The 24873-nt window shown below is 48.1% G+C and overlaps 1 protein-coding gene and 1 long non-coding RNA gene across 14 annotated transcripts in view; one reads left to right on the top strand and one right to left on the bottom strand.

Moving 5' to 3' along the window:
* The window catches only part of LOC105603426 (uncharacterized), a 160443-nt gene that overhangs the window by 5053 nt on the left and 130517 nt on the right, over window positions 1-24873 (bottom strand). Inside the window, exons 3-6 of the long non-coding RNA XR_006057022.2 lie at window positions 6558-10418; window positions 1761-2199; window positions 1386-1540; window positions 596-639 (exon numbers count right to left, since the gene is read on the bottom strand). This is a non-coding gene — a long non-coding RNA (uncharacterized LOC105603426). The remainder of the gene's footprint in view (window positions 1-595; window positions 640-1385; window positions 1541-1760; window positions 2200-6557; window positions 10419-24873) is intronic.
* The window catches only part of ITPR1 (inositol 1,4,5-trisphosphate receptor type 1), a 348286-nt gene that overhangs the window by 320993 nt on the left and 2420 nt on the right, over window positions 1-24873 (top strand). For 7 of the 13 annotated variants that reach the window (XM_060402184.1, XM_060402186.1, XM_060402185.1 and 4 more), the window contains one exon: window positions 16400-24706. In XM_060402184.1, the coding sequence (XP_060258167.1) occupies window positions 16400-16651 (252 nt within the window). In that variant the 3' untranslated portion in view covers window positions 16652-24706. Of the gene's footprint in view, window positions 1-16399; window positions 24707-24873 lie in introns of those variants that run through there. The other 6 variants (XM_060402187.1, XM_027958140.3, XM_027958135.3 and 3 more) reach the window with 1 other exon arrangement.

The following is a 24873-nucleotide window of genomic DNA, read 5'->3' as shown; positions in this document are numbered from 1 at the left end:
GGTTGCTAAGAGTCAGACATGACTGAGCAACTTCACTTTCACTTTCCACTTGCATACATTGGAGAAGGAAATGGCAAGCCACTCCAGTGTTCTTGCCTTGAGAATCCCAGGGAGGCGGAGCCTGTTGGGCTGCCATCTATGGGGTCGCACAGAGTCGGACACGACTGAAGCGACTTAGCAGCAACAGCCTGCATTCTCATTCAATTCTTTCAAGTTTAGAAGAGGTGGCTTGTAGTTTTCACCCTAGTCACACCTTCCTTTTCTCCCCCACCCCACTTTGTCTGCTTCTTTCTATTTGAATGTGCCCCATCTTTAAATCTTTTGGGGGCCAGTTTTGAAGTTTTCTGTTAATCACCTTACTTGAAAGTCACAGAAAACTCCACAGTGCTTTTGAGATTCTGTCTTGATCATAAAGACTTATCAGGAGCCTTGTGAGCAGTCAGCTGACAAGGATTAAGGGCCAGAAGTCACCCCCAGCCAGCTACCCTGCCTGCCCAGAGCCCCTGCATTCACTGAGCTTTCCCAGCCATGCCATTCTTGGTGGGAGAACTTCTTGTCACACCTCCTACAAATCTTTGCATCGAGAAATTCTTACCTCAGTGTCCGAGTTGCTGAGAAACCAGATGTCTGTCTCATGTGCTAGGAGAGGGCCCAGGAAGTATTAGATCCACCAGCCACAAGGCAGTGCCTTTTTGCCAACACCATTCCTGGCAGTCTGGCCCTAAAGCCATGTGAATACCTGCTGGGGGCTCCCTGGAGAGTGCCAGTCCCCGCAGGCTGGAAACTGGGGGTGCCCAGCCGAGTCACTCAGTGGGAGACCACTAACCTGTGTGTGGGAACTCAAACTGCAGTGGAGTAGGCAACCAGCCCCCATTGTGAACCTACTGAGAGGCTGCAGAGGCACCCCAGCCAGTTGGGGAAGGGGTGGCGGTCCTCCCAGCATCCTTTCTCAGGAGGTGAGTGTCTGTCTCGGGGGAGGAGGAGAAGTCAGGAGACCTCTCAAGGAGGCCAACGCTGGGAAGCTGAGAGGACTCCAGCCTTGAGGAGGGAGAAGGGCAGTGGATGAGCAGTGTCAGGGATGGAAGGAGAAGTCATCCAGGGGGCCCTTTGGCTCCCGTTGGGTCCCAGGACTTCTCAGGAAAACCACCTCTTGCTTCATGGCTGGAGGCTGGGGGGTGTTGACTTCCTCAGTTCTCCTTAGCCCGTTGATTAAGATCCCAGCGACTTCTAAAGAACTGGGGCATCACAGCTGCCAAAGGACCACCTGGCAGAACCAAGTGGGAAAGGTCCCCCCGGGGTCACTTGCAAGGTAGGGGAGCTTCCCAGACACCCCGAAAACAGCCACTTTGCAAGTAGAGTATCAGGGATGGCAAATAGGTTTTTACCTCAAAAACCAACAAGTGCTTCGTGGAACCCACCAGGGGCTCTGATGGGAGAAGGGTTCTAAGGAGACAAGCTGACTTTGAAAGGGTGACTCCTGAGGCTGCAGTTCCCGCGAGAACCAGCCAGCCAGCGGTCAGGGAGCCAGGATGTCTTCTCTCTAGAAACAGATACATCCAGAAGGAAAGAAGGCACATCAGATGCTTTGCCACATATTTGGGAACTTAGCAGCCAAATGTTCACCCACAAATTAATTCTCATCTAAACATAACAGGACACCATTTCCCTCTCCTCCTAATCATCCCCTTTCCTTTCACTGGAGATAAAACATTCCTTGCAAAGCCAGGGTCAGGCTGCTGCCCCCCGTGAAGCTGTCATACCCAAGAATGGGATCCGCAGGCAGAGAAGCAAAGGTGTGAGTTTTGGCTCTGGCCCATCCAAGCCAGGCAACCCCAGGCAAGTCACAGAATGTCCCTGAGCAGAGTTCTCAGCTGTGGATCGGGGTGAATACCCGTTCCCGTGTCCTTGGCGTGGTGGAGAGGGGAATATGTGGGCCCTGGGGTGGGGTGGTAAGTGCTGGGGGAGGGAGGCGGTGAGTGATGGAAGGGCCAGAGGAGCAGACATGGAGCCATGACCAGGTGGTAAACAGGGGCCTGCAGTGCTGACAGCCGCTGCGAGCGCGTCTCCTGGGTGCCCGGAAAGCACAAGGTCCGCTGACTGTTGGCACACTGTTGCTGAGGAAAGTCAGAATGGGCATCTTGACTCTGAGGACCTCCTCCCGTGGGAAATTCCCGTGGCTTCTCTCTCTTAAATTTAAAGCTGTTGAAAGTGAGAAGAAAGTGTTAGTCCTTCAGACATGTCCGACTCTTTGTGACCCCATGGACTGTAGCCCACCAGGTTCCTCTGTCCATGGGATTCTCCAGGCAAGGATACTGGAGTGGGTTGCCATTCCCTTCTCCAGCGGGTCTTCCCAACCCAGGGATCGAACCTGGGTCTCTTGCATTGCAGGCAGATTCTTTACCATCTGAGTCACCAGGAAAACCCTTAAACATTGAGACAGGACAAGATTGACACTGTTACTGTGTGTCCGTGGAGGCGTCATGGGTACTTGTGACTGCTCTCTGTGTATTTAGGGCTATCCTCCACTCAGGCTCACTGCCCGGGACCAGGCCCTCCGGCGCCATGGGGAGTGGCCCCTGCATCCTGTATGTGAGAGTCTGTCTGTCACCTGTATGTATACTGGGTTCGCTGTGGGTTTGTGTGTCGGCTCTGCATACATGATGGGCGGCGGTGCCAGGAGCTGGTGACCACGGGGCACTCAGCCTCGGCTGTGACTCCCAGCGCCACCCGGTGTACTGCAGATTTGATCTCAGATTCGTTGACTCAGGCCCCAGACAGGGCTGAACTTTCAAAGAAATGTGACTACAGGGTGACCTCACTTAGCCCTGGCAGTTCAAGGCAGGAGAGAAAACCGAGTTCCCTTCTCCTTGTATGAACTTGGAAGTTTGGTGCTACCACGTAGAGTTTTGGTGGTAGCCCTTGTAACAAGCAGACTGTTTTTAACCCTGCGCTACACTTCAGTTTTCACGAGACTTTACATACCACATGCCCTTGTTTGAGAGATGTTAGCTCTTCTCTGGTGCCAGCTGATATGAGAATGTGTGTGAGTCTGTATATGATGATTTGATTGGCCACGCAGTCCGATGTATTTAACCAGAATAAATAGGAAGTTAGTTGTGTGTATCTTTGCCTGAAGGAATTTAAATACTGCACAGTGGATGCATTGTAGGTCTAAGATCAAATGCGTGATTCCCCTCAAGGACCCAGGAGCCCAGTTTTCCGTGACAGTGAAGCTCAGGAGAAAAGCTCAGTCCTTGGTAAGCTGACTTAAGTTAACTCTTTTCAAGTTAGAAACTCAGAAGGCCTTAAGAGGGAAGGTTGGTAAAGAAGACCAGATGCTAACTGAACTAGAAGGCCTGTATGTCTTTTGCTAATGAAATAGAGATTCCTCTTCTGAAGCTTGGAATTCTACCTTGTCAACATAAGGTGTGTTTTCAGAGGTGTGTTTTGAGTTCATTGCAGTTAAAGACAGTGATTTCAGGTGGAGTGCTGCTCACCCCCGTTCCCAGGGGCTGCTCTGGCCCCTTCTTTCTGCTGGGACAGTTGTGTGAATTGACAAGGAGACGGAATGGAAAACCTCCTTCCATGCCATCCTGATCCCGCTGCCGAGGAAGCAGGCTGCGTTGCACTCTGCCCTGACCCGGGCAGACTGGGTCATACCCTCGGCACAGGTCTTGTTTTATTGAGGAGGTATGGAAATAAATGCTTCGTGTGCATGATCTTGTTTGGTCTCCGTAGCCGCTTTGCGGGTGGCCCTGTCACCATCTCCCAGGCAGGAACCTAAATAAAGCCCCGAAAGGCTGAGCCGCTCCTCCAGGGTCACAGGGCTGGCAAGTGCCTGAGCCAGGCTTCACATGCAGGTCCGCCGCCGAGCGGCCACCCTGGAGGTGTCTTGCACGTGCAGTGGCTCCTTCTGTGCTTGCACACGTGCCTCAGTGTCCGTGTGTCGAGAACCCAGCCGCGGTCCGGCTTGGCTGCAGGGGGTTTTCCTGAGGAGGACTGGCTCATCTCCCTCCTCCCCTCAGTGGTGCTGAATTAACTGCCTTCAGAGGAGGCAAAGCCCAGAGAAAGGAATAGGAGGAGGAGCAGGAAAGAAGATCCTCTAGAGAACAGCACCAGTGGGGTTAATTCCCTGAGCTGCCGTCGCAGGGGAGGGAACGGCAGAGAACAGCTCCGACAAAGGGAGTATCCGAAGTAGATGTTGATTTAGATGTGCGATAATCTGATAAACTTCATTGCCCTCAGCTAGGAATGGGGGATGAAATTTCCTTTGGTGACCATATTTGGGGAGAGAGAGTGGTAAGTTAAAGGGGAAGGCCAGTTCGCCAGAGCCGCAGTCAGGCCTGGGCTCCCACACCCAGGTGACTCATCCGAATGGTTATAACTCCCTGATAATTAAACACTGGAGCGTCTGATCCATCATCCCTTAAGCCTGGTGCTGACTTTTTCTCACAGCCAGAGTAGACAGCCTTCTCCCACTGCCCACCCACCCCCCTTCACCCCCGCCAACACACACACTAATCCACTGGACATTTTCCAGCTTGTTCCATCTTTTATTAGTTCACTTGACCTCCTCGGAGACTCACAGTACAGGGACATAAAAACAAGTGATTTTCCAAGTTAAAAGTAGTATCGTGGTGGCAATGTGTGGTTTTGCCCAGGAAGGGAGAGTGGATTCCCAGAAAATGCTCTGGTGAAAGCCCTTAGAAATTTGCATGCAAAAAAGTCACACAAGGGAAAGCCTTTTTTTTTTTTGCCTGAAAATAAAGCTCCTGGGTAAACTTTCTAAGCAGATAAGTTCTATTAGCAAAGTAAGCGCCACTAAACATCTACTATGAGGAAACACACTAAGAAGAGTCACACGCAGGAGGACGTCTGGCTTTAGCATTCGTGCTTATCTGTATTTGATAAGGAAAGACAGGAAGCAAGCACAGACAGAAAGCAGTGTGTTAGGGGCTAAAGATCAAGATGGGAACTGAGTACCTGTCACTGCCTTCTGCTTAAAAGGGACATCAACTGGAGTCTTGCTCCTTTCCTGACCCAAGACACAGCCTGGTGCTGTAGAACCTACCCATGGGTGCTCCCCAAAGGAGCACTGCAGCTTCCCGCCCCAGGTAGTCCAGAGAATCAGGGAGGTGGGGGCGGGGGTGTAACTCAGGATGGAAGTGGAGGTGAGAATTGCGTGTGGATCACAGTCAGATCACAGTCAGATGCAACTGAGCGACCTGAGCGCGCACACACACACACAGCAGCTGAACAACAACAACAAAAAGTAGCTACAGGGAAAGGGAGGTGACAGTGGCGCCGTGAGCAGAGAAGGAACATAGAAATTGACACGGTCATCATGAGGGGACTTAGTTCGAGGAAGTCCCTCACAGATAGGACTTAGGGTGCAGACGGAGGAGTGTGCCCCTAATAATGCCCCCCGACCTCCCCTTCTGCCCCCTCTCTGTGTCATGTAGATGGGTCTGGCAGGCAGGCTGTGTTCACTGCGGAAGTGGCGTGGAAACCCTCTGCCTCCACGCAGATGTGAAGCAATGGGTTTGGACTTTGAGCTAGAATTCCAGAGAGGATGCTGGGAGAAAGGGCAAGCGCGGTGTGGGGGTGGGGTGATAAGTCCCCGAGATGGAGATATTCCAGTGTCTCAGCTTTTCTTTCCCAGGGCATTTTCTGGGAATGCACTCTGCCCTCTTATGAGAAAGAGCACTGCACCATCTCCTCCTCACTCTGGGAGGCCGTGGCCTTGGTTAAGATGCTGCCTGGGCTCCGTAAGCCCTCAGCGTCGGGCGGATGAGGATACAACCAGTGCTGGCCTCTGATCCAACTCAGAAAGCTCTCCGCAGTTAGCTGACACCGTGGCCGAGTTCAAGCATGCCGGAGTGAGGGAGACGCACACAGTGATTTGGCACTTGCCTCGGGGTGGCTGGAAACAGCCTGTCAGCATCAGGGATGCACCTCCCGCCGGCCAGGCGCGCTCGCACCCCCACCCTCGGCACCAGAGCTCGGGTTCGCGTCCGTGGCAGCTGCATAGAGCAGTTGCTCAGCTTAAGTTTCCACACCCAGGCTCACGCCCCGTCCTGCCCTCTGTCCTGCTCTCCGATGATCTGGAGGGTATGAAGCCACCCTCGCCTGAGTGCACTGCACAGGCAGCTTCCTTCTCTTTGGAGGCACTCAGGCTCTGGAAGACGGGTCTACAGGGGTCTCACCTCTGCCGAGGAGCGCTCAGCACTGTGTGTCATCGTTTGGAGAGCAAAGCTCCAAAGGAACTCACCTGCTAAGGCGGGTCCCCAGGACTCGGGTCCCCCTGAGGGTGCTCCTGGTGGGTCCAGCCACCTATAATCAAGTCTCCCCCTTGGTTCATTAGTCCAGGGGCGAATGCGGGGATTTGCATGTTTATACAGGTTTGTGTGTGTATATAAGGTGTTTGTTTACACCCTCATTTCCCCCAATTCAGCAGATGTTTTAAACTCCAAGAACGCATTTTTCTCCCTTCCGTACCTTGGACTCACCTCCTGCGCCTTTGCCCACTGCAGCCCCCACTGGGCCACCCTGCTTACCCCTCAGCCCCAGGCTCCATGTTCACCCCGGTGACTCCCCAGCCTTCACTCTTCCATCTCTCCTCTGCTCTGAACACGGACAGTGTCTGACAGAGCTGGACACAGCCAAGAGGCGTGTGACCCCCTGGCCTTTACGAAGATGTTCTGAGTTTATTTTTATCAGGTACAAGTATTCAGGATTCTTTAACATGTAGCTCTTCTCAAGAAAGTCTAGTAGCTACTAGACTGTTCCTCATATGAGAATGAGGAAAAGATCCTAGCAGTTAGGTACAGCCATTCATAGTTAACAATTATGCCGTGAACCAAGCTCTTGGCTTGTCCTTTCACAAACCTGCTTTTCTGCAGAACCCCAGTGTTACCACCTAGAAAATGAGGAGGCTGAATCGGAGGGTTTCTTGGGCCATCTTTAGCTCCATAATTCCACTCTCAAACAACTCCTAGGGTCTGTGTCAGGAGTGGATGTGGGTGTCAGGAGGGAGACGGGAGACCCACATGGACACGGCAGTGAACTTTGGGGTAAGAGTGCAAGGGGGGCAGGTTGGTAACATGGGGTGGCTGGAAAGGAGTGAGGAATTTGGAGAATCTATGCTTGGCAGATCCTCTCTTCTTCCCAGACGTGTTCAGGCTTTGGGCACCTTCCTTCCAAACCCCTCTCAGGTCAGGGTGATGCTGGCGGCCCGCCCTGAGCTTTCACTGAAGCCATACGGTCATCTTCCCATCACTTGATCCTCAGGGGGTCCAGGCCAAGCTGGCCTTCGGTCCAGAGGAGCCGCCCAGCACATGGTGTTGACAGGGACACAGCTACAGGTGAAACAGTGGCGCAGGGAGGCTCGTGGGTGTGCATAGGGCATATGTTCAAAGACAAACACCAAGTATTTTGCCCTGAAACTTTGGAAAGCCTGTTAAGTAGGCTAAAAACAAACCAACAACAATAACAAAAACAAACAAAACTGGTATAAAGGTATTAAGAGACCAAAGTTTAAACTCGTGGAATCCAAAAGAGAACAGAAGAAAGACCAAGAAAAATTGCCAAAACCCTGTGCGTGACCGCAAGGAACCTTCTGGTGGATTGCTTAGCTAACTGGACGTGCCCGGGAGGCTGCCTGAGCAGAATGTCCTGAGCCAGCTGGGGAGGAGGGCGGGCTCGCCTGGAGATTCTTCCTGAGGAATCTCCAGCCAGCCTGCCCTGCCCTGCTCGGCACAGCGACGCCTCCCTCACCCCCGCCCTGACCTTTCTCCCCTCCTCTGTAATCCTGGGCTTCCTCCACCCAGCAGCCTGGGTACCCAGGGCCCAGTGGTGCCTCTCTGACTGATGGGCCCTGCCATCTCAAGGCCCCAGTGCAGACCCAGCATCCCTTCACCTGAGGGTCCACAGTGACATAGAACGGTGGCTCTGCAGCTGGCCTTGCCTAGGGATTTCATCAGAAATGGGTGCGGTCCTCGCTCTGGCGAGGGCCCGGCTCTGTTACACTGTATCATCCAAGAACAACTATTAACCAAGTCTGGGAAGGGTGAGTGGTCATTCCAGCCCAGCTGAAGATTATATAACAGGGCCCGTCTTGGTGATGTCGGCTGAGACGAGAGCAGACCGGGCTCATGCCTGTACTCGGGGCCGGCCTGGGCACTCTTCACGTGGCTCCACCAGGAAGAGAGAAATCCCGGCGTCTGAAATCTGGGAAAGGAAGAACTCACTCACGTGGGATCGAGTGCTACACCTGGAGTCAGCATCTCAGACGACAGACCAGCTCTGTGACCTTGGGCTGCTGACACTGACCTACGATACTTTTGCATCGTACTTTCCAGTTAACAGACACATTCTCACAGCCATTTGATTCTCGTATTAACCCTGTGAAGCAGCTTTCAAAAAAAGGGAAGCAGAGACCCGGGTTGGTTGGCTGACTCGCCCCGCTCGCTGCCCTGTGAATACTCTGGGCATCTGGGCTTCAGTTCCTGACTCCAGGACACGGCTCCTGCCCATTGACACACTGACAGCTTGGGGCTGCTGCAGAAACCAACCTCTGACATACCGGGACCTGGATCCTTGAACTAGGGTCTGGCATCCCTCATAGCTCAGTTGGTAAAGAACCTGCCTGCAATGCAGGAGACCTGGGTTCGATTCCTAGGTTGGGAAGATCCCCTGGAGGAGGAAATAGCAACCCACTCCAGTATTCTTGCCTACAGAAACCCAGGGATAGAGGAGCCTGGCAGGCTACAGTCCATGGGGTCCCAACAGTTGGACACGACTTAGCAACTAAACCACCACCAACAAATTCCAGGTGTGGGATCCTTTTTTTTTTCTAATTTAAGAGATTTTACTTTTTTACAGAAGTTTTAGGTTTACAGAACTGCTGAACAAAAAGTCCTGAGTTCTCATGTGCCCCCTTCTCCCTACCTTGCCTGCCAGTTCCCCTCTTAGTAACTTTTGTTTACTATGGTGTAGTTACAATTGGTAAGCTAATATACAGTAATTATTACTAAAGACGGTATTTTACACCAGGGTTTGTGCTTGTATTGTGCTCTGTCTATTCATCACTACCACCCCCAACCACTGATTTTTTTTTTTTTTACCTTTGGGATTCACTGTTTTAGGGTTGGTTTTTTTTTTTTTTTTTTTTTTTGTCTTTTTAAATGTATATAGATACTATAAGTGGCAATTTTGGAATCATTGAGCATAGCGATCATTATCATTGTTTTTCACCCAAAGTAACAAATTCTGGGTTTTGTTTGTTTTCTCTTAGGAAAGAGCTCTGAAGATTATTTTCTTCCTCTTTAATGCAAATAATCACCTTAACTTGGGCTTCCTAGGTTGTGCTGCTGCTGCTGCTGCTGCTGCTGCTAAGTCGCGTCAGTCGTGTCCGACTCTGTGCGACCCCATAGATGGCAGCCCAACAGGCTCCTCTGTCCCTGGAATTCTCCAGGCAAGAATACTGGAGTGGGTTGCCATTTCCTTCTCCACTGCATGAAAGTGAAGTCGCTTAGTCGTGTCCAACTCTCAGCGACCCCGTGGACTGTAGCCCACCAGGCTGCTCCATCCATGGGGTTCTCCAGGCAAGAGTACTGGAGTGGGGTGCCACTGCCTTCTCCGCCTAGGCTGTGCAGTGGTAAAGAATTCACCTGCCAATGCAGGAGACTCAGGTTCTATCCCTTGGTCAGGAAGATCCCCTGGAGACGGGAATGGCAACCCACTGTAGCATTCCTGCCTGGGGAATCCCATGGACAGAGGAGCTTTGTGGGCTGCAGTCCGTGGGGGTTGCAAAGAATAGGACACACCGAGTGCGCGCGCACACGATCACCTTCCCTCACAAGAGAGGCGAATGTTTAAGGTTTATTGAGTGTAATACATTCCTGCTGTAGGAAAGTTAAGGGTTATCTTCAGTCTTCCTCCTCCACCCTCTTCCAGGCATTTTCTGGGGGTTTGGATACATGAAGCCAGGAGTCTGTTTCCAGGCTGCCCCTCCCCCGCTTTGGTTCACTCCAGCCATCCCCAGGCACTCTGGGAAATCCAGTCTTTGATCTTGCTTGGTAAGATAAGGTGCAGTGCCTCTGACATTTGCTTTGAAAGGACCATCTCTGCTCTCCTGAATCTTCCCCAAGGGGATTCTGAAGGGTGGAGGGGACTCTTACAGGTCCATTTTCCTGGGACCCATCTTCTGGCCAGTGATCCTGTCTTTTATCCTCATGACCCCACCAAAAAAAAAAAACACCTTGCAATTCTCTAGTCTGGCTGTGAAAGAATAAGGGATTTAGCCATAAATGCTATGTTGTTTACATGGTAAACAAACTCTACCATCAGTGGGCTTTCTCTGAGGAGGTGACTGATGATCTCAGCTGTCTTTCTTAGAACTGCGTCTTCAGTTGAACCTGGGAAGAGGGAGAAAAAAAAAAAAACACTTCTCAGAATGATTAGCATTTGCATCATACAATCCAACTTCCTCTCCTCCTTTCTCTCTCTCTCTCTTTCTCTCTCACACACACACATACCCTCCCTCTTTCCAGTCAAGAACGTTTCAAGAGGTCAGTGCCGCCCCCGTGTCTAAAACTTCAGTGTTTGCTTTGCAGGGACTTTTCCAACTTTACCTAGAAAAGAACTAACCAGAACCTTAGCACTTGTGGTCAGCCTGCTTCCGGCTGTGGCTTGAGTCGGTTTGTCTGCTCTGACAGAGGAAGTGCTTGCTGTGACGGGAACCGCACTGGCTGGATTGTAGGACTGGGGCAGACAGTGCCTAAGGACATTGGTATGTGAGGTGCCAGCAGCAAGGAGGGCGAGCGAAGCACAGAGGGGCTCCCAGACCCAGGGCGGTGCAGCCACCAGCCCTCGCCCAGCCCCACCCTCCTGACCACACACACCCGCCAAGATGAGTTCATGTATAAACAACATGTCTTCGCTGGAGATGACTTTCTCAAAAGTTCAGTAGAAGCTGGGCCCCTGAGACATGTTTTTAACCTGGAATAGACGTGAAGGTGGGATTTTTGCAAGCGTTCAGAGACCTTCAGAGTCTGGCTGGCTAGAGAGGCAGGGGTGCGCACTTCACAGGAGTCAGAGTGCTCTAACCAGCTCGGCGTTTGGTGTGAAAGGCTGAGCTAGAGTGAAGTCACTTCTCTCTCTGCTCCTCTGCTAAGGCTGGAACAATCTTAGGATTTTTCCTGTAGATTCGGATCTCAGTGTGGCCAGGTCGTGCTGATGAGGAGCCTTCACACTGCACTGGAATTTATCCTACCGCACAGGATGTAAAACCCAGTGGAAATGGAGAGCACAGTTTGGCCAGAATAGCTAATTTTAACTCGTTGGTAATTTGAAATTTGACTTAACAGCCAGGATGATTATTTAAGTAAAATACTGGCTACACCGAGGATCTCAAATTTTTGGTACACACCCATGTCAGGGCAAAAGAGCTAATGATACCCACTGGCCAGAGCACTCAGGTTCCCTTGTTTGGGGTTTTGGTGGGGCCCCCAACTCTGCTTCTTACTGTTAGATGTAAATGTTAGAGGAGGGCTACAAGGGAGAAACTTAAAGGTGGTCACCGGGAAGTATCTAGACCAGGAAATCCTGTCCCTCCGTTTGCACTGAAGACTCTCATGAGATGGAGAATGAAGACTTATCACTAGGATCCAGGCACAGGGTCCAAAGAGACCTGTAGAAAGGATGACGTTTCTATAAAATCATGGGATTTTACCTTTAAATCTGATTCATGTTCTGCTCCAGGGCATATTGTGAGGCTAATATATTTTCAATCGTTAACTGTTGACTAAGATGGACATTCAAATGAGATGGGTTTTTTCTGTCCAGGGCTTTGTGTAGCCCTCAGACGGGGTCTTCATCCCCAGGAGTACAGGGAACCAATGTACAGAAGCACAGAGAAAGCGAAAGCAAACAGCATCAGAGTGCATCTCTTGACCCTTGAGGGGAGGAGCACAGATGCCAGCAGCAGCCACCTTAGGGCCAGTGGAGCCCGATCACCGGTCCAGCAGACACTGGGCACTGAGCACTTGGAGCTGAGACTGCAGTGGGGTCCGTGGAAGTGCGGAGCCGTGCCCTGCAGCCTCGTTCCTGGCACTACCGCCTCTTGGGGATATAGGGACCTTGCCATCCTGTCTCTAGACCGTCAGCACTCAGCCCTGTGCCAGGCACAGAAATTATCAACGGTCTTTTCAGTAATCAGTTGTTGGATGGGGACTGTGTATTTTGCATTTGTCAGAGGCCTTTCTGAAACCGTTGCTTAGGAGTCATGGGATCACATCATACACCCCACGGAAGAAGGTATGAATCCACTGTGAACAAAGTCTCTCTTCCATCTACAGTTGTTGGGTCGCTTGCTCTTTAAGAAGAAACTGTTCTTTAAGGTGCGTGCAGGCTTTGCATCAATTCTCTGTATTCTTTTGAAGACCTGTTTAATGTGGATTTTGTTTGGAAAGCTGTTTTCTGTTTTTGTGGAGGATTCGCTAAGCCAATGCACATATGAAAGATCTGAGAGCCAGGTCTGAGGTGAATCCTCTGGCCATTTTCAGCAGTTCCTCTGTATGTCAGGCACTGGTGACTGCTCACCTTCGCCCCAGCGCCTCACCAGGCAGGGGCTCCAGGTCACTTTCTGCCCTTCCTCACCACCTGCTGTCCCTGCTGCCTCCCTGCCTTACCAGTCCAGCTGTCCAGCCAGCATCACACACGGGCCCACCAAAGTCTGTCTGCTCTCCTCCCCAGCTCAGACCACTCTGGTTTTCCAGGCTGTGCGCAACCGCCTGCTGAGTAGCCCTCGTGGTGACCCCTTGTGTGGCCAAGTACAAACCTTCCCCAAGACCCAGGCCTTCCAGGAAGAGGACACCAGCCACTCACAGCTCCCGCAGTCACGTCCGATGTTGACCTGACTCTCGCTCCCTTGACACAGCCTAGCTGCTTTCTTCAGTTCTGCTTTTTAACAGAAACAGCCACTCTCCTTAACTAAACTGCAAGCACTCTGATGGGCGGAACCCTGGCTCACACTTAGGTTTCAAAGCCATGACCACCTTAACGACATCTAGGAGGTAGGGACCAAGTGCGCGGGCTTCGCTGCTGGGTCGCCAGCACCAAGTATGTAAAGACTCCTGAAGCAGTTGTATTTCTTAAAATGTTTTCTTCCGAGAGTGCTTATGCTTTTGAGTTGAATCCAAAGAACTAGCAAATATTTCCTTCCAGATATACTCAGCAATAGCAGCTTACAGTTTGTAAACACCAGGTCATTCTCAGGGTCTCCTGTGAAATACAGGGATTTCCTTCTTCCCCACCCTCTACCAGTCACCCTCTCTTCTGGGGCTCGTTCTGCGCTACCATCTTGCAACACCCTCCCAACAGGATGTCTGTGGTATCCCCATGGATGGTGTGTCTATGTGCTCTTCAGAGTCTGACGGTTTCAGTGGGACTTTGTGTCTTTCCTCTTTACCTTGCTTCCTTGGGAGTCAGTGTGCAGACACGTGGAGTCATCCCTTTGGAAGTCCGCTTGGGTGCTTGGCCGCTCCCCGGCAGTTGTGCTTATGGTCCACCAGCCTGGCCCACCCATCTCTCCTCCTGTCACGGGGCTTGAGCCGTCTATGAGCATCAGTAATGCCCAGGCCCCTGTCCCCTCCATGCGCCGTCTCCTGATCAGTCAGGCCATTCCTCCCTGAGAAGGACAGAGGGGGAAGGTGTGCTGATGACTCGGGGTGGTGAGTGTCATCAGTGACAGCTGACCATATGCCTTTCAGCATCACTACTGTGCTTAAGCATTTTCAGATGTCTGCTCTCCTCTTCTTCGCTGCAGACACACAGCAGGGAACCGATGCAGCCATGGCAACAGTCCAGAGTTCTAGGCTGGTCATCCTCAAGATGGAGTGTATTTGTCAAATGCTCTTTTGCCTACTGCTCTGTCTGTGGAGGGACGCTGATGAGAGCTAGTGGAGGCTACTGTCAGGGCACACGTGAAGGGAATGTTGGTCAGGGCGTGTGGCACAGGCAGGGAGACAGTGTCATATTCCTCCTCCCACGGGCATTCTAAACACTTGAGATTCACCGTGTAAGCATTAGTTACCAGGCCACCCAGGAAGCAGTGGATTGACCATTCCTTGCATCCACGAGTATTTATCCAGGGTCTTCTGTGTTTTAGTCTCTGTACTCAGGTGGCTCCTGGTCTCAGGATGCAGGCAGGCTAGAGAATCCCCCCATGTCTTAAGCAAATGCTTTGAAGCAGATGGGACACCTGTGCCAGTGTGGTGCCTTCTTTGTGAAACTATCAACTAGTTCTTGTTTGGCGTCTGTATCGCTAGATCTCATTAGGTCAAGACATGGTCGTCTCGCTTTTTAATATTTAGACATGTCTTGTGGGATTTTGTTCTTGATTTCGAGTATGTTGATGCCTTGTATTGTGTATGACAGGTTGGCAAACTCCGGCCTGTAGGTCAAAGTGGGCCCTCTGCCAGCATTTGTGAAGTCTTCTTGGGAAACAGCTACCCCATTCACTTGTGTCTATGGCTGTTTGGGGGCTACATGGTGGATTCATTGTGACAGAGTCCATATGGTCCAGAAAGCCAAAGATCCTATCAGAAAATACTACCCGGAAAAAGTCTACTGACCTCTGGTGTACACAAAGCACCAATAGCAAATTCTGCATGTGTGGGGTGGGAGGTGTAGGGGTGGTCATGATTTGTGTTAGAATGTTTATTAGAATTTATCCCGATGAGATCAGAATGGCCCAGAAGAAACGTGGTAGCACGTGGATGTGGAAGGAGTAGGTTTTCCTCCCCTTACCTCCGGCTGATGGAGCTTCTCTGTGGTTCATTCCTACCTTTCTGTACAGCACTCGTCTATAAAGTTTACTTTTTAGGAGAAGTGGGAGAAAAGCAGATGTGGGCAGAAAGAAGTGAGGTGGAAGGAAGAGTCTTGTCCATTGTGTTAACCAGCAGTGAGAAATGGTGTTGACAGGTATGAGCAATAGGTATTAAAAGAAAGGGCAGACTTCTGACTTACTTGCAATAATGTCTTTGTCACATTAAAATAACAAATATAAATCTTCTCCTTAATGTGTTCATGCAGAACCAATATTCTTGAAGTATTTGTTATGAATTCTAAGCTGCTCTGTATAGTTGAGTTGAACACATGTTCACCATCACAAATTTCATGTAACCCCCTAAGAGTATCCTTTGGCTCTCTTCAGAGTACATATGTGTTTTAGTCCTAAAAGTCCAGTTCTCTTCAGACACGGGAGCATTAAAGGGGACATCTGTTTCTCTTTCAAGTTTGTAATTGGATTGCTGCCACCAAGCATTGAATCTGCCTGCCCTACCTTCGGGTAATATTGATGAAGGGACCAAAATCTCACTTAGATTAAGGGTCCAATTTTGTGCTGGTAAATGTTTGGGATAAGAGGGGGAACTGACTTGTTGTGTTTGCCACTTTGAATACTAACACCATGGCCATTTCAGGTGACAAGTGTGATGTTACTGAAAGCAGAGTTGTAAAGAGTTATGCAGTTGGACGCTACTACAGTGTTTCCATCATGCAGACATGATAGAGGTGAACAACCTCAAGAGCATGGATAGAAATAAAATGTGGGAAATGAAAAAAAAAAAAGTGGCGATGATGAGGGGAGGAGACTGAATGGGTCTTTCTTACACCAGCCAACAGCACAGGCCAGCCATTTCAGGCGTGGAGGAGCAGGAGGCAAGAGGTGAGGGGAGGCAAGAGGTGAGGAGTGGTGGTCGTTAAGTTCACAAAGAGGGCAACTGAACCCACTCTCCGTTTGCAGCCTCTTGACAGTTGTCTACCAAAAGCACACCCATACACGTTGCTGGTAAATCCCACAACACTCGGATCTTAAAATCCACTTGCTTCTAGAGTGTTTGTTTGCAAATGATTTTGGAGTTTAAGTTGGGGAAGATGTACAGAATCCCTGAGGATGGATGGTGGTGAGGGTCGCACAGCAGAGTGGATGCTCTTAATGCACTGAACTGTACACCTCAAAGTGACTACCATGGTAAGTTGTATTGTGTATACGGGACCACAGTTTTAAGACTCAGATCTCATTGGCTCTGTGATTTGCAGAGATCACAGATGGAACGGCAGCGTTCGTATTCGGAGTAGAGGAACTTTGGAAACCCACTTTGAGCCATGTGTAATTTTACAGTGATTTCTTCTAGGAATTAAGAGAGTTTACTTATACTCAATTACAAAGATATTTACTGAATTTTCTTTTCAATACACAGTGCAGTACATGAGTTCTGTAGCAGGCAGAGACAGCCCGACGAGCGATGCTGCCAAGACAGGATGGCATGGGAAGAGTGCCTCTGTGGTCTTTGCTGGTAGAAGTGACGCCCTCTTTTTTCCGTCTGGGTTCTAGGAAAGAAACCTAGACTGGTTTCCTAGGATGAGAGCCATGTCCCTGGTCAGCAGCGATTCAGAAGGAGAACAGAATGAGCTGAGGAACCTGCAGGAGAAGCTGGAGTCCACCATGAAGCTTGTCACCAACCTCTCTGGACAGCTGTCAGAATTAAAGGATCAGGTAAAGAAAAGAACCCTACCTGCCTACACACACACACACACCCCACTACGATACACACCAGATTTGGTGAGGGGGGAAAAAAAACAGTAGTGCTCATGTTACAATGCTGAAGTTTGTCATCTGGACAAAAAAGGAAATGGGTGAGAAGCCCATTCGGTCCATCAGTTTCCCCTCCGTTCCCCCCTCACTGCCCCTTTGACAGGATAAGCCTGTGACACTACTTTCGGTGCTGCTCAGGACGAGGTTTTAATGTGACAAACAAAACCAGAAAATGAGAAAATGCAAACTACTTCAGTGAAGCGCTATCCAGAAAAACACGCTGTAAAACTGTCCCGTCTTCTTCTCTGACGGAAGATGGCAAGCTGTTTCTGGCTTTTCTTTTCAGCCCTCAGAACTATAGGCTCCTCTCCCCAGGTACTTGCATTCAGCGTCCAGGGGATAAACCCTAGTCCAGGAAGAGCCCTGTCCGCACTGACTGGCTGCCGTCATCCAGGCAGTGAGGCAGCTTGCCAGGAGTGGGACAGGGAGCACTCTGAACGCACCCCTGCCCTCCCCGGGCTTAGCCGTCCACACACGTGCTGCCGCGTCCTGCCCCCGTCCCTAAGATAAACGCCTTGCCCCTGTAACTAAGCTGGGGCAAGGGGGCATTCTTTGTGCCCTCTCCTGGTCCCCTTAAAACAAGCACTCACAGTCACCAGGTGATGACCTCTGTGCTGGGAGAACCTATGCTCAGTCGCATTGATTGGGATCACCCTGCACACCGTGCTGAAAGCTTTTTAATCAGTTCCATACGTGAGATTATACATTTTACACAGCAGCAGTTACCAGGCCAGGCTGGCCCGGAGATAAGTGGTAAGGTAGACCCACAGCTGCTTGATTACTCTGGGGAACATAATAACTAGTATAATAACTAGTGAAGCTCCACCTAGGGTAAACTCTTCTTGGAGGTGGTTTCCATGGCACTTTAAGCAGTCCTACTTTGCATTATGTTTCTTTGCCAACTAAATTATTCCAAACTGAGCCCCAAGATACTCTCTGGCCTCAAATTCATTTCTTTCACTTGTATTAAGGTGCAAATAAAAAGACTAATGAGAGGAGAAAGCCTTATTTATGAAGGCTATCTGTGGTGCTGAGCTGGGAAGCCCCCTAAAATGAGTAATAACCTGCATAAGTAAAACTTATAGAGATATAACTAGTTTCCTTTGCTAATTGTTTTATTGAGTCTTTAACCCTGCTGTGAAACACTTGACAAATGGTCCCCAGAACTACAGTGATGCACGAGTCTGTCTGCTACGGCTGCTTGTGTTACGCACCCCCCCCCCCACCCCCTGCGAGTGAGGCGAGCTCTTTAATGCATGGAGCGATGCTTGAGCTCCCTTCCCCTCCCTTAGAGCTGTGGCTGTAAGAATCGCCATTAAATCAGGTACTTTAAATTAGATGCCAAAAAGTCATAAGAGAAATTGATCTAATATAGACCTAAATAAAGGAAGCAATTAGCTTTCTATACAGTGCCATCTGTAAACACATCTGGAGCTATTATTGGGTAGTCTGTGGTAGTAAATGCTACACAAGTAGGCCTGGCCTGTCCTCTCAACACTAAGAATCTGGGGTGTTGAATTGCTCCCTGAAGGTGGTTCTGAAGCTGCTTCAGTGATGGACACTTTGCAAAGCAGTGAACTTGGCCTAAGGAGTGAGTGGAGCTGAGGAATTCACCCAGAATCATAGGTGTACGAGGTACCCAAGACCCTGGAGGGCATTGGACCCCATTCCATCATTTCGTTTTGGTGTTGAGATACTAAGATACACAGCAGGCTGTTGGGAAATTTACCCAACTTTACCCGAAAACAGCAGGCAGGAGCTCTTGATCTTACAGGCTGGGCTTGAGTTTCCCTTATTTTGTTTCCTCATTGTACCCTGTTTGCCTTTCATGGTTGACTGTTTCAATTCTTACTCATTTTTTTAAGAGTTAGACTTTCAGAAGTCACATCATATATCAATATTTAAACATTACGAAGGATACATTCATTGCCATGTTACGTAACTGATCATAGAGACTTGGCATCAGGATTGTTTCTATGAAGCCAGAATTTGGCTTGAACAAACTATGTAAAACTATGATTACGTATGAGCTAAGGTTCATTCAGTGACAGCAAAACCAGTGTGGTTTAAACTGCTTGGTTTCAGCTCTTTTTACATTTTTGTTTTAAAGTGAGCCGTTGGAACCACCCTTCAGAAAACCTTACCCTTACGAATGAACTTGAAATTGAACTATTTTTTCCTTGAAGATGTTATAGGCTAAAAAGAAATAGGAAACCAGTAACTTATTCTAAAGTACCTTTTACCAGGATTGATCTGCTCAGGTTTTAAGGTGTCCAGAATTACAGGAAAAGCTCAGCATTGCTGCTTTTACTGGAGGAAACTTGGTTCTTACAGAAGGAATTAGCCAACAGTTTCTTTTGACTTTGTAGCAAAGCTTTAAAGCATTTTTTGGAGAATCAACTTGGTGAAAAGATTCACATTTTGTTAATTTGGTGTGTAACAATCCTAAAGATTTCTTAACCTTTTCTGCATAAAAAGTCATGCAGATAGGCAGTGAACTGCTGGTTCTTAAATGGTAATTGTGAGAATTCTTGCTCTCCAAAGGGAAAAAAGTTTTGAATTAAAAAATAAAAAGCCCACAAATGATTAATGAACAAGAAACTCTGTGATAAGATATTTTTTAAACCAGCTATGAAAGAATACCATTCAGTAGTAACAGTGCTGGAAAATACAAAAATTGCTTCATCACTTAGATATTTTTTCAGATCTTCTGGTCCAGAAAAGCAGCATAATGGAGCAAAGATAGTTGAATGTCTTTGGCTTTGATCTTTATTGTTATTGACCTCTCTGGTGGTGGTGGTCTTCAAATACCACCAGTTTGAGACGAAAAAGTTCTTATCAAGGATACTAGTAAAACCCTGGTTAGTGGCTTTTCCATTACTGCCAAGAACAGTTAACTGAAATCACTGTTCTAAGTGTTAATTCATGATGCTGCTCATCTTCAAGTTTCCCCTCCCAAGAGATTCTGAATACAAATGTGATTCTAAAATGTTATGGAAAACCCCCAAAGAACTTTCTGGCCAATCCAGTAGTTGTTAGGAATAATAGTAGTGCTTGAAATTCTTACCATATTAACATGGTATATTGTTTGGGGTTTTTCATGCAAGAGGATTATCTTGTTAACCACATAAAGGAAGGAAGGAATAACATGATCAGAATAATTCCTCACAGTTGGAAAATGGGATATTAAACCTCACCTGAAGGTCTGTGTTCCTTAGCCTGTGTTGGAATCATAGAAGAGGCCGTAGGTAACACCTGCCCTCTAGGATACTTTGATCTATCCAGAAAGAAGCAGACCTCTAACAATAGGATACAGCAGGAAAAGTACTAGGGCCCATCTGCCAGAATGAAGCCCGTCTCATGGGGCAAGCGGGGCCTGGGGTGTCAGAGGAGTTGAGCTCCTACAGCTTGCTGCTGCTGCTGCTGCTAAGTCACTTCAGTCGTGTCCAACTCTGTGCGACCCCATAGACAGCAGCCCACTAGGCTCCGCCGTCCCAGGGATTCTCCAGGCAAGAACACTGGAGTGGGTTGCCATTTCCTTCTCCAATACAGGAAAGTGAAAAGTGAAGGTGAAGTCGCCTACAGCTTGACAAGGAGGTAACTTCTGAGCTAACAAGGAAGTGCAGCAGGGGGGCAGCCCTGGAGGGGCGTCAGCATGAGCAACGGCATGAAAGTGCATGGCATGTTCCAGCAAAGGCACTGTGCACCGGGCCCTTCACCACTTCTTCTAGCCACCATTTACTAAGCACCTGTGGGGTGCAGCCCTAGGGCCTGGGGTTACAACGCTGAGCGGAACCTATTCTCCTTCAAGGAACTAAGAGTCTGGAGTGGGAGACAAATAGGTAGACAAATTAGAATTCAACGTGATAAGTATGTAACAGAAATTTGAAAGTTGGCTCAGGGAGTGAAGAAAAAGGCAGCACTTCATTCTGCCTGACCTGAGGGAGAGGATCTGAGTCACTGCCACAGAAGCCTCAGGAATGGTCATGCAGAAGCGTGCGAGAGGGTCTATCAGGGGAGCTCAAGAGGACCACTGCACTGGGGACCAAGAGTGTGACTGTCTGTATGTTTATAGTGAGTCAGTGTACCTGCTTTTGAGAGAGGCTTCAGCTGTACTTTTCAGTATTTTAGGCTCGTCCTTAGCAGCATGACTGATTGTATAGGACTGTAAATATCAGTTAGATCAAGGCTAGTGGAGGTGATGGAATTCCAAGTGAGCTATTTCAAATCCTAAAAGATGATGCTGTGAAAGTGCTGCACTCAGTATGCCAGAAAATTTGGAAAACTGGAAGAGGTTTTCATTCCAATCCCAAAGAAAGGCAATGCCAAAGAATGCTCAAAGTACCGAACAATTGCACTCATCTCACATGCTAATAAAGTAATGCTCAAAGTTCTCCAAGCCAGGCTTCAGCAATACGTGAACCGTGAACTTCCAGATGTTCAAGCTGGTTTTAGAAAAGGCAGAGGAACCAGAGATCAAATTCCCAACATCTGCTGGATCATCAAAAAAGCAAGAGAGTTCCAGAAAAATATCTACTTCTGCTTTATTGACTATGCCAAAGCCTTTGACTGTGTGGACCATGACAAACTGCAGAAAATTCTTAGAGATGGAAATACCAGACCACCTGACCGGCCTCCTGAGAAATCTGTATGCAGGTCAGGAAGCAACAGATAGAACTGGACATGGAACAACAGACTGGTTCCAAATCAGGAAAGGAGTACATCAAGGCTGCATATTGTCACCCTGCTTATTTAACTTCTATGCAGAGTACATCATGAGAAACGCTGGGCTGGAAGAAGCACAAGCTAGAATCAAGATTGCTGGGAGAAATATCAATAACCTCAGATATGCAGATGACACCACCCTTATGGCAGAAAGTGACGAAGAACTAAAGAGCCTCTTGATGAAAGTGAAAGAGGAGAGTGAAAAAGTTGGCTTAAAGCTCAACATTCAGAAAACTAAGATCATGGCATCTGGTCCCATCTCTTCATGGAAAATAGTGGAGAAACAGTGGAAACAGTGGCAGACATTATTTTTGGGGGCTACAAAATGACTGCAGCCATGAAATTAAAAGATGCTACTCCTTTGAAGGAAAGTCATGACCAACCTAGACAGCATATTAAAAAGCAGAGACATTACTTTGTCAACAAAGGTCCGTCTAGCCTATGGTTTTTCCAGTAGTCATGTATGGATGTGAGAGTTGGACTATAAAGCTGAGTGCCAAAAAATCGACGCTTTTGAACTGTGGTGTTAGAGAAGACTCTTGAGAGTCCCTTGGACTCGAGGAGATCCAACCAGTCCATCCTAAAGGAGATCAGTCCTGGGTGTTCATTGGAAGGACTGATGTTGAAGCTGAAACTCCAGTACTTTGGCCACCTGATGCAAAGAGCTGACTCATTTGATAAGGCCCTGATGCTGGGAAAGATTGAAGGCAGGAGGAGAAGGGGATGACAGAGGAAGAGATGGTTGGATGGACATGAGATTGGGTAAACTCCGGGAGCTGGTGATGGACAGGGAGGGCTGGCATGCTGCGGTCCATGGGGTTGCAGAGTCAGACATGACTGAGCCACGGAACTGAGAGATCAGTTGTGGTGACTAGAGTTTCCAGGCTGCTGAGAATTGGAGTAGCCACGGCCTTACTGTGACAGGAAAGCAGGCTGCAGCTTCCGTGTGCTGTGGATGAACTTTGTCTGCAGTGCGAGCCCTTAATCATTTACGCTGGTACAGCAGGTTTTGCCTATTTGCAGTTGACACTATTTTCATGAAAAATCTTATAGACATTTGGTTGCTTCTGACCTGTAAAGCTACCATATCATTTGCTTTCTGTTTAGACTGAGTCAAAAAGAAGGCATACAGAAATTGAAGGTAGTCTCTATATAGTTTATGAAGAAGAACATTGCTTCAAATGTTCATCCTTAGCAAAATGTGGATTTTGAGGGGTTTTCAATGTATCTACTACAAATGGGACATGTTGTACTAATCAAGATAGATTTTTCAGTATGAACATGTTGAGTTGTTACCTTAGATCTCAATCTGATGGATATTTTTATCTAGTCAGTTTTGTTTCAAATGTCCAGAGAGAATGTGCTAAGGGTAGACTTTGTTTTGATATGGGTAATAGTAACAGATGATAATGATGCCTTAAATAAGATATATAGAGTGTATGTGAATCTATGTAGACAGACAGGTAAGCAGGTTGAATTGAGCTAATAAAGCCAGGAATTATGTGAGAATGTGTAAAGGGACCAGGGGAACTCACCTGGTCAGCAGTGTTGAACTTGGTTTCTTATAGGCCAAATTAGTTCCAGGGTGGGGTCTGTTTCACTGACTATCTCAGAAATAGGCCAAGATCAACAGGAGAGTTACATTTTCATATACTTGAATGCTTTGAAGAAAAAAAAAAAAAATCCAAGCATATGAACTACTTTGTTTTCTTTCGTTACTGTTCCCATATAATTATCACTGGATGAGGACTGTGTCCAAAGGGCCAGATACTTAAGCAGCTGCCCCTGGTACTTTAACATTGATTACTCACTTAGATGACAGCCATTCTGTCTACAAGGCCATGGTTGATCGAAACGGAATTCAGGCAGTCAGATTTGTGTGCCGACCATGTACTCAACTGCAGAGAATCATTCCTGAGAAAATGTACCCAAAGTACTTTTAAAATATTCAAGTATATGAAAATGTAATTTTTTCTAAGGATCTTGGCCTATTTCTGAGACAGAGAAATGCTCTTCTAGAGCAGCAGTGTGGATCTAGATTCACAGCATTAACACTACCTTGGAACCTGTTAGCAATGCAGATTCACCAACCTTACCCTGAGCCTCCTCGATGGAAACTCTGTGGGCCCTTTGATCTGTGTTGTAACAAGCCTTCGAGGTGCTTCTGGCACATGCCAAAGTTTAAGAACTATTATTCTAGGGAAATAGGAAACAAAATTAAGTATGTGCTGAAAGTGAAAGTGTTAGTCGCCCCGTCATGTCTGACTCTTTGCCATCCCCCGGACTGTAGCCCGTCAGGCTCCTCTGCGCATGGAATTCTCCAGGCAAGGGTACTGGAGTGGGTTGCCATTTCCTTCTCCAGGGGATCTTTCCGACCCAGGGATGGAACCTCGGTCTCCTGCATTGCAGGCAAATTCTTTACTGTCTGAACCACCAAGGAAGAAGCCCCAGGGAAGTATGTGCTAGGTTCTTAAAACTACCAGGCACAACCTCTGCTTGAACAAAGATTTTGGCTGCTCACCTCAGTAGGGAGCTTCAAGATCAGGGACTGAGGGATGGTGATGTGATCGTTATTTTAGGAAGACAAACCTGGAGAATTAGAGTCGGACCACCACTGAGGTATCACGTGCTACCTATAGAAGAGGGAGGGAAGATGTGCCATTGGTTGGCTCATTTGCTATAACAAACGCAGATTTAGAAGCTTTCAAGAGAATGACTGAATAGCCAATAGATTGGAAATTCACAGGAAGCTGATTGGACACACAGGCATGAGGCTACACAACATACAGAGAAGATCATCTCAAATGTAAGTAGAAATTTATAGAAGACTTTCAGGAAAAACTTCAGTGGCCAACTTCAACCATGGAAAAATCTCAGCATCTTTAAATGGAAGCTATGAGTACCCATCAGTACAAGCTGAGCCCACCAAGATTCCTAAATCATTGAGAATGCGGAGTTTCTTAAATGTAGTGAGTTCTATTGGAGTCCTTCTCAAGGCTACCTGCCAAGGGACTAGTTTGGGGGTGAGAGTCTGGGCTGAGTATGTGAAGTATCAGTCAGTGACATGACCGACTGCATCACCATCTAGTTGTCAGTTTATTCCATGAGTCACAGGAGGTTCTCCTGCAGCTGAATCTGTGAAGTATAGTAGAGGATTGTGACACCTCCTGTGAAGATTTGTTGCTCATCTAAGGAGACTTTCGAGGCTAGCAGAATACCCCTAGTTCAACTCTTCATAAGGGGCTTTGTAAAGAGTTACCTTTTGGAAATACTCCTTGTAAATCTTCTCTCCTAAAATACAACTGAAGGCATTTCATAAAAGTCTCAACATAGTATTTTGATATGAAAGGAAAACTGCTGTTTCAAATAAGGCAAAATAACTACTTTAAATTGAACTGAGGTAACTTATTCTCGTTTTACTTTCTCTTGGGGTATTTTGTACCAAAAATTAGTCCAGGTGAAAACTGAGATTTAAGCATCTACAAAGT

Source organism: Ovis aries, chromosome 19, assembly GCF_016772045.2.
Source record: "Ovis aries strain OAR_USU_Benz2616 breed Rambouillet chromosome 19, ARS-UI_Ramb_v3.0, whole genome shotgun sequence".
NCBI lineage: Eukaryota > Metazoa > Chordata > Mammalia > Artiodactyla > Bovidae > Ovis > Ovis aries.
Note: the sequence above shows the minus strand (reverse complement) of the source record. Positions and strands in the feature narration are given on the sequence as shown.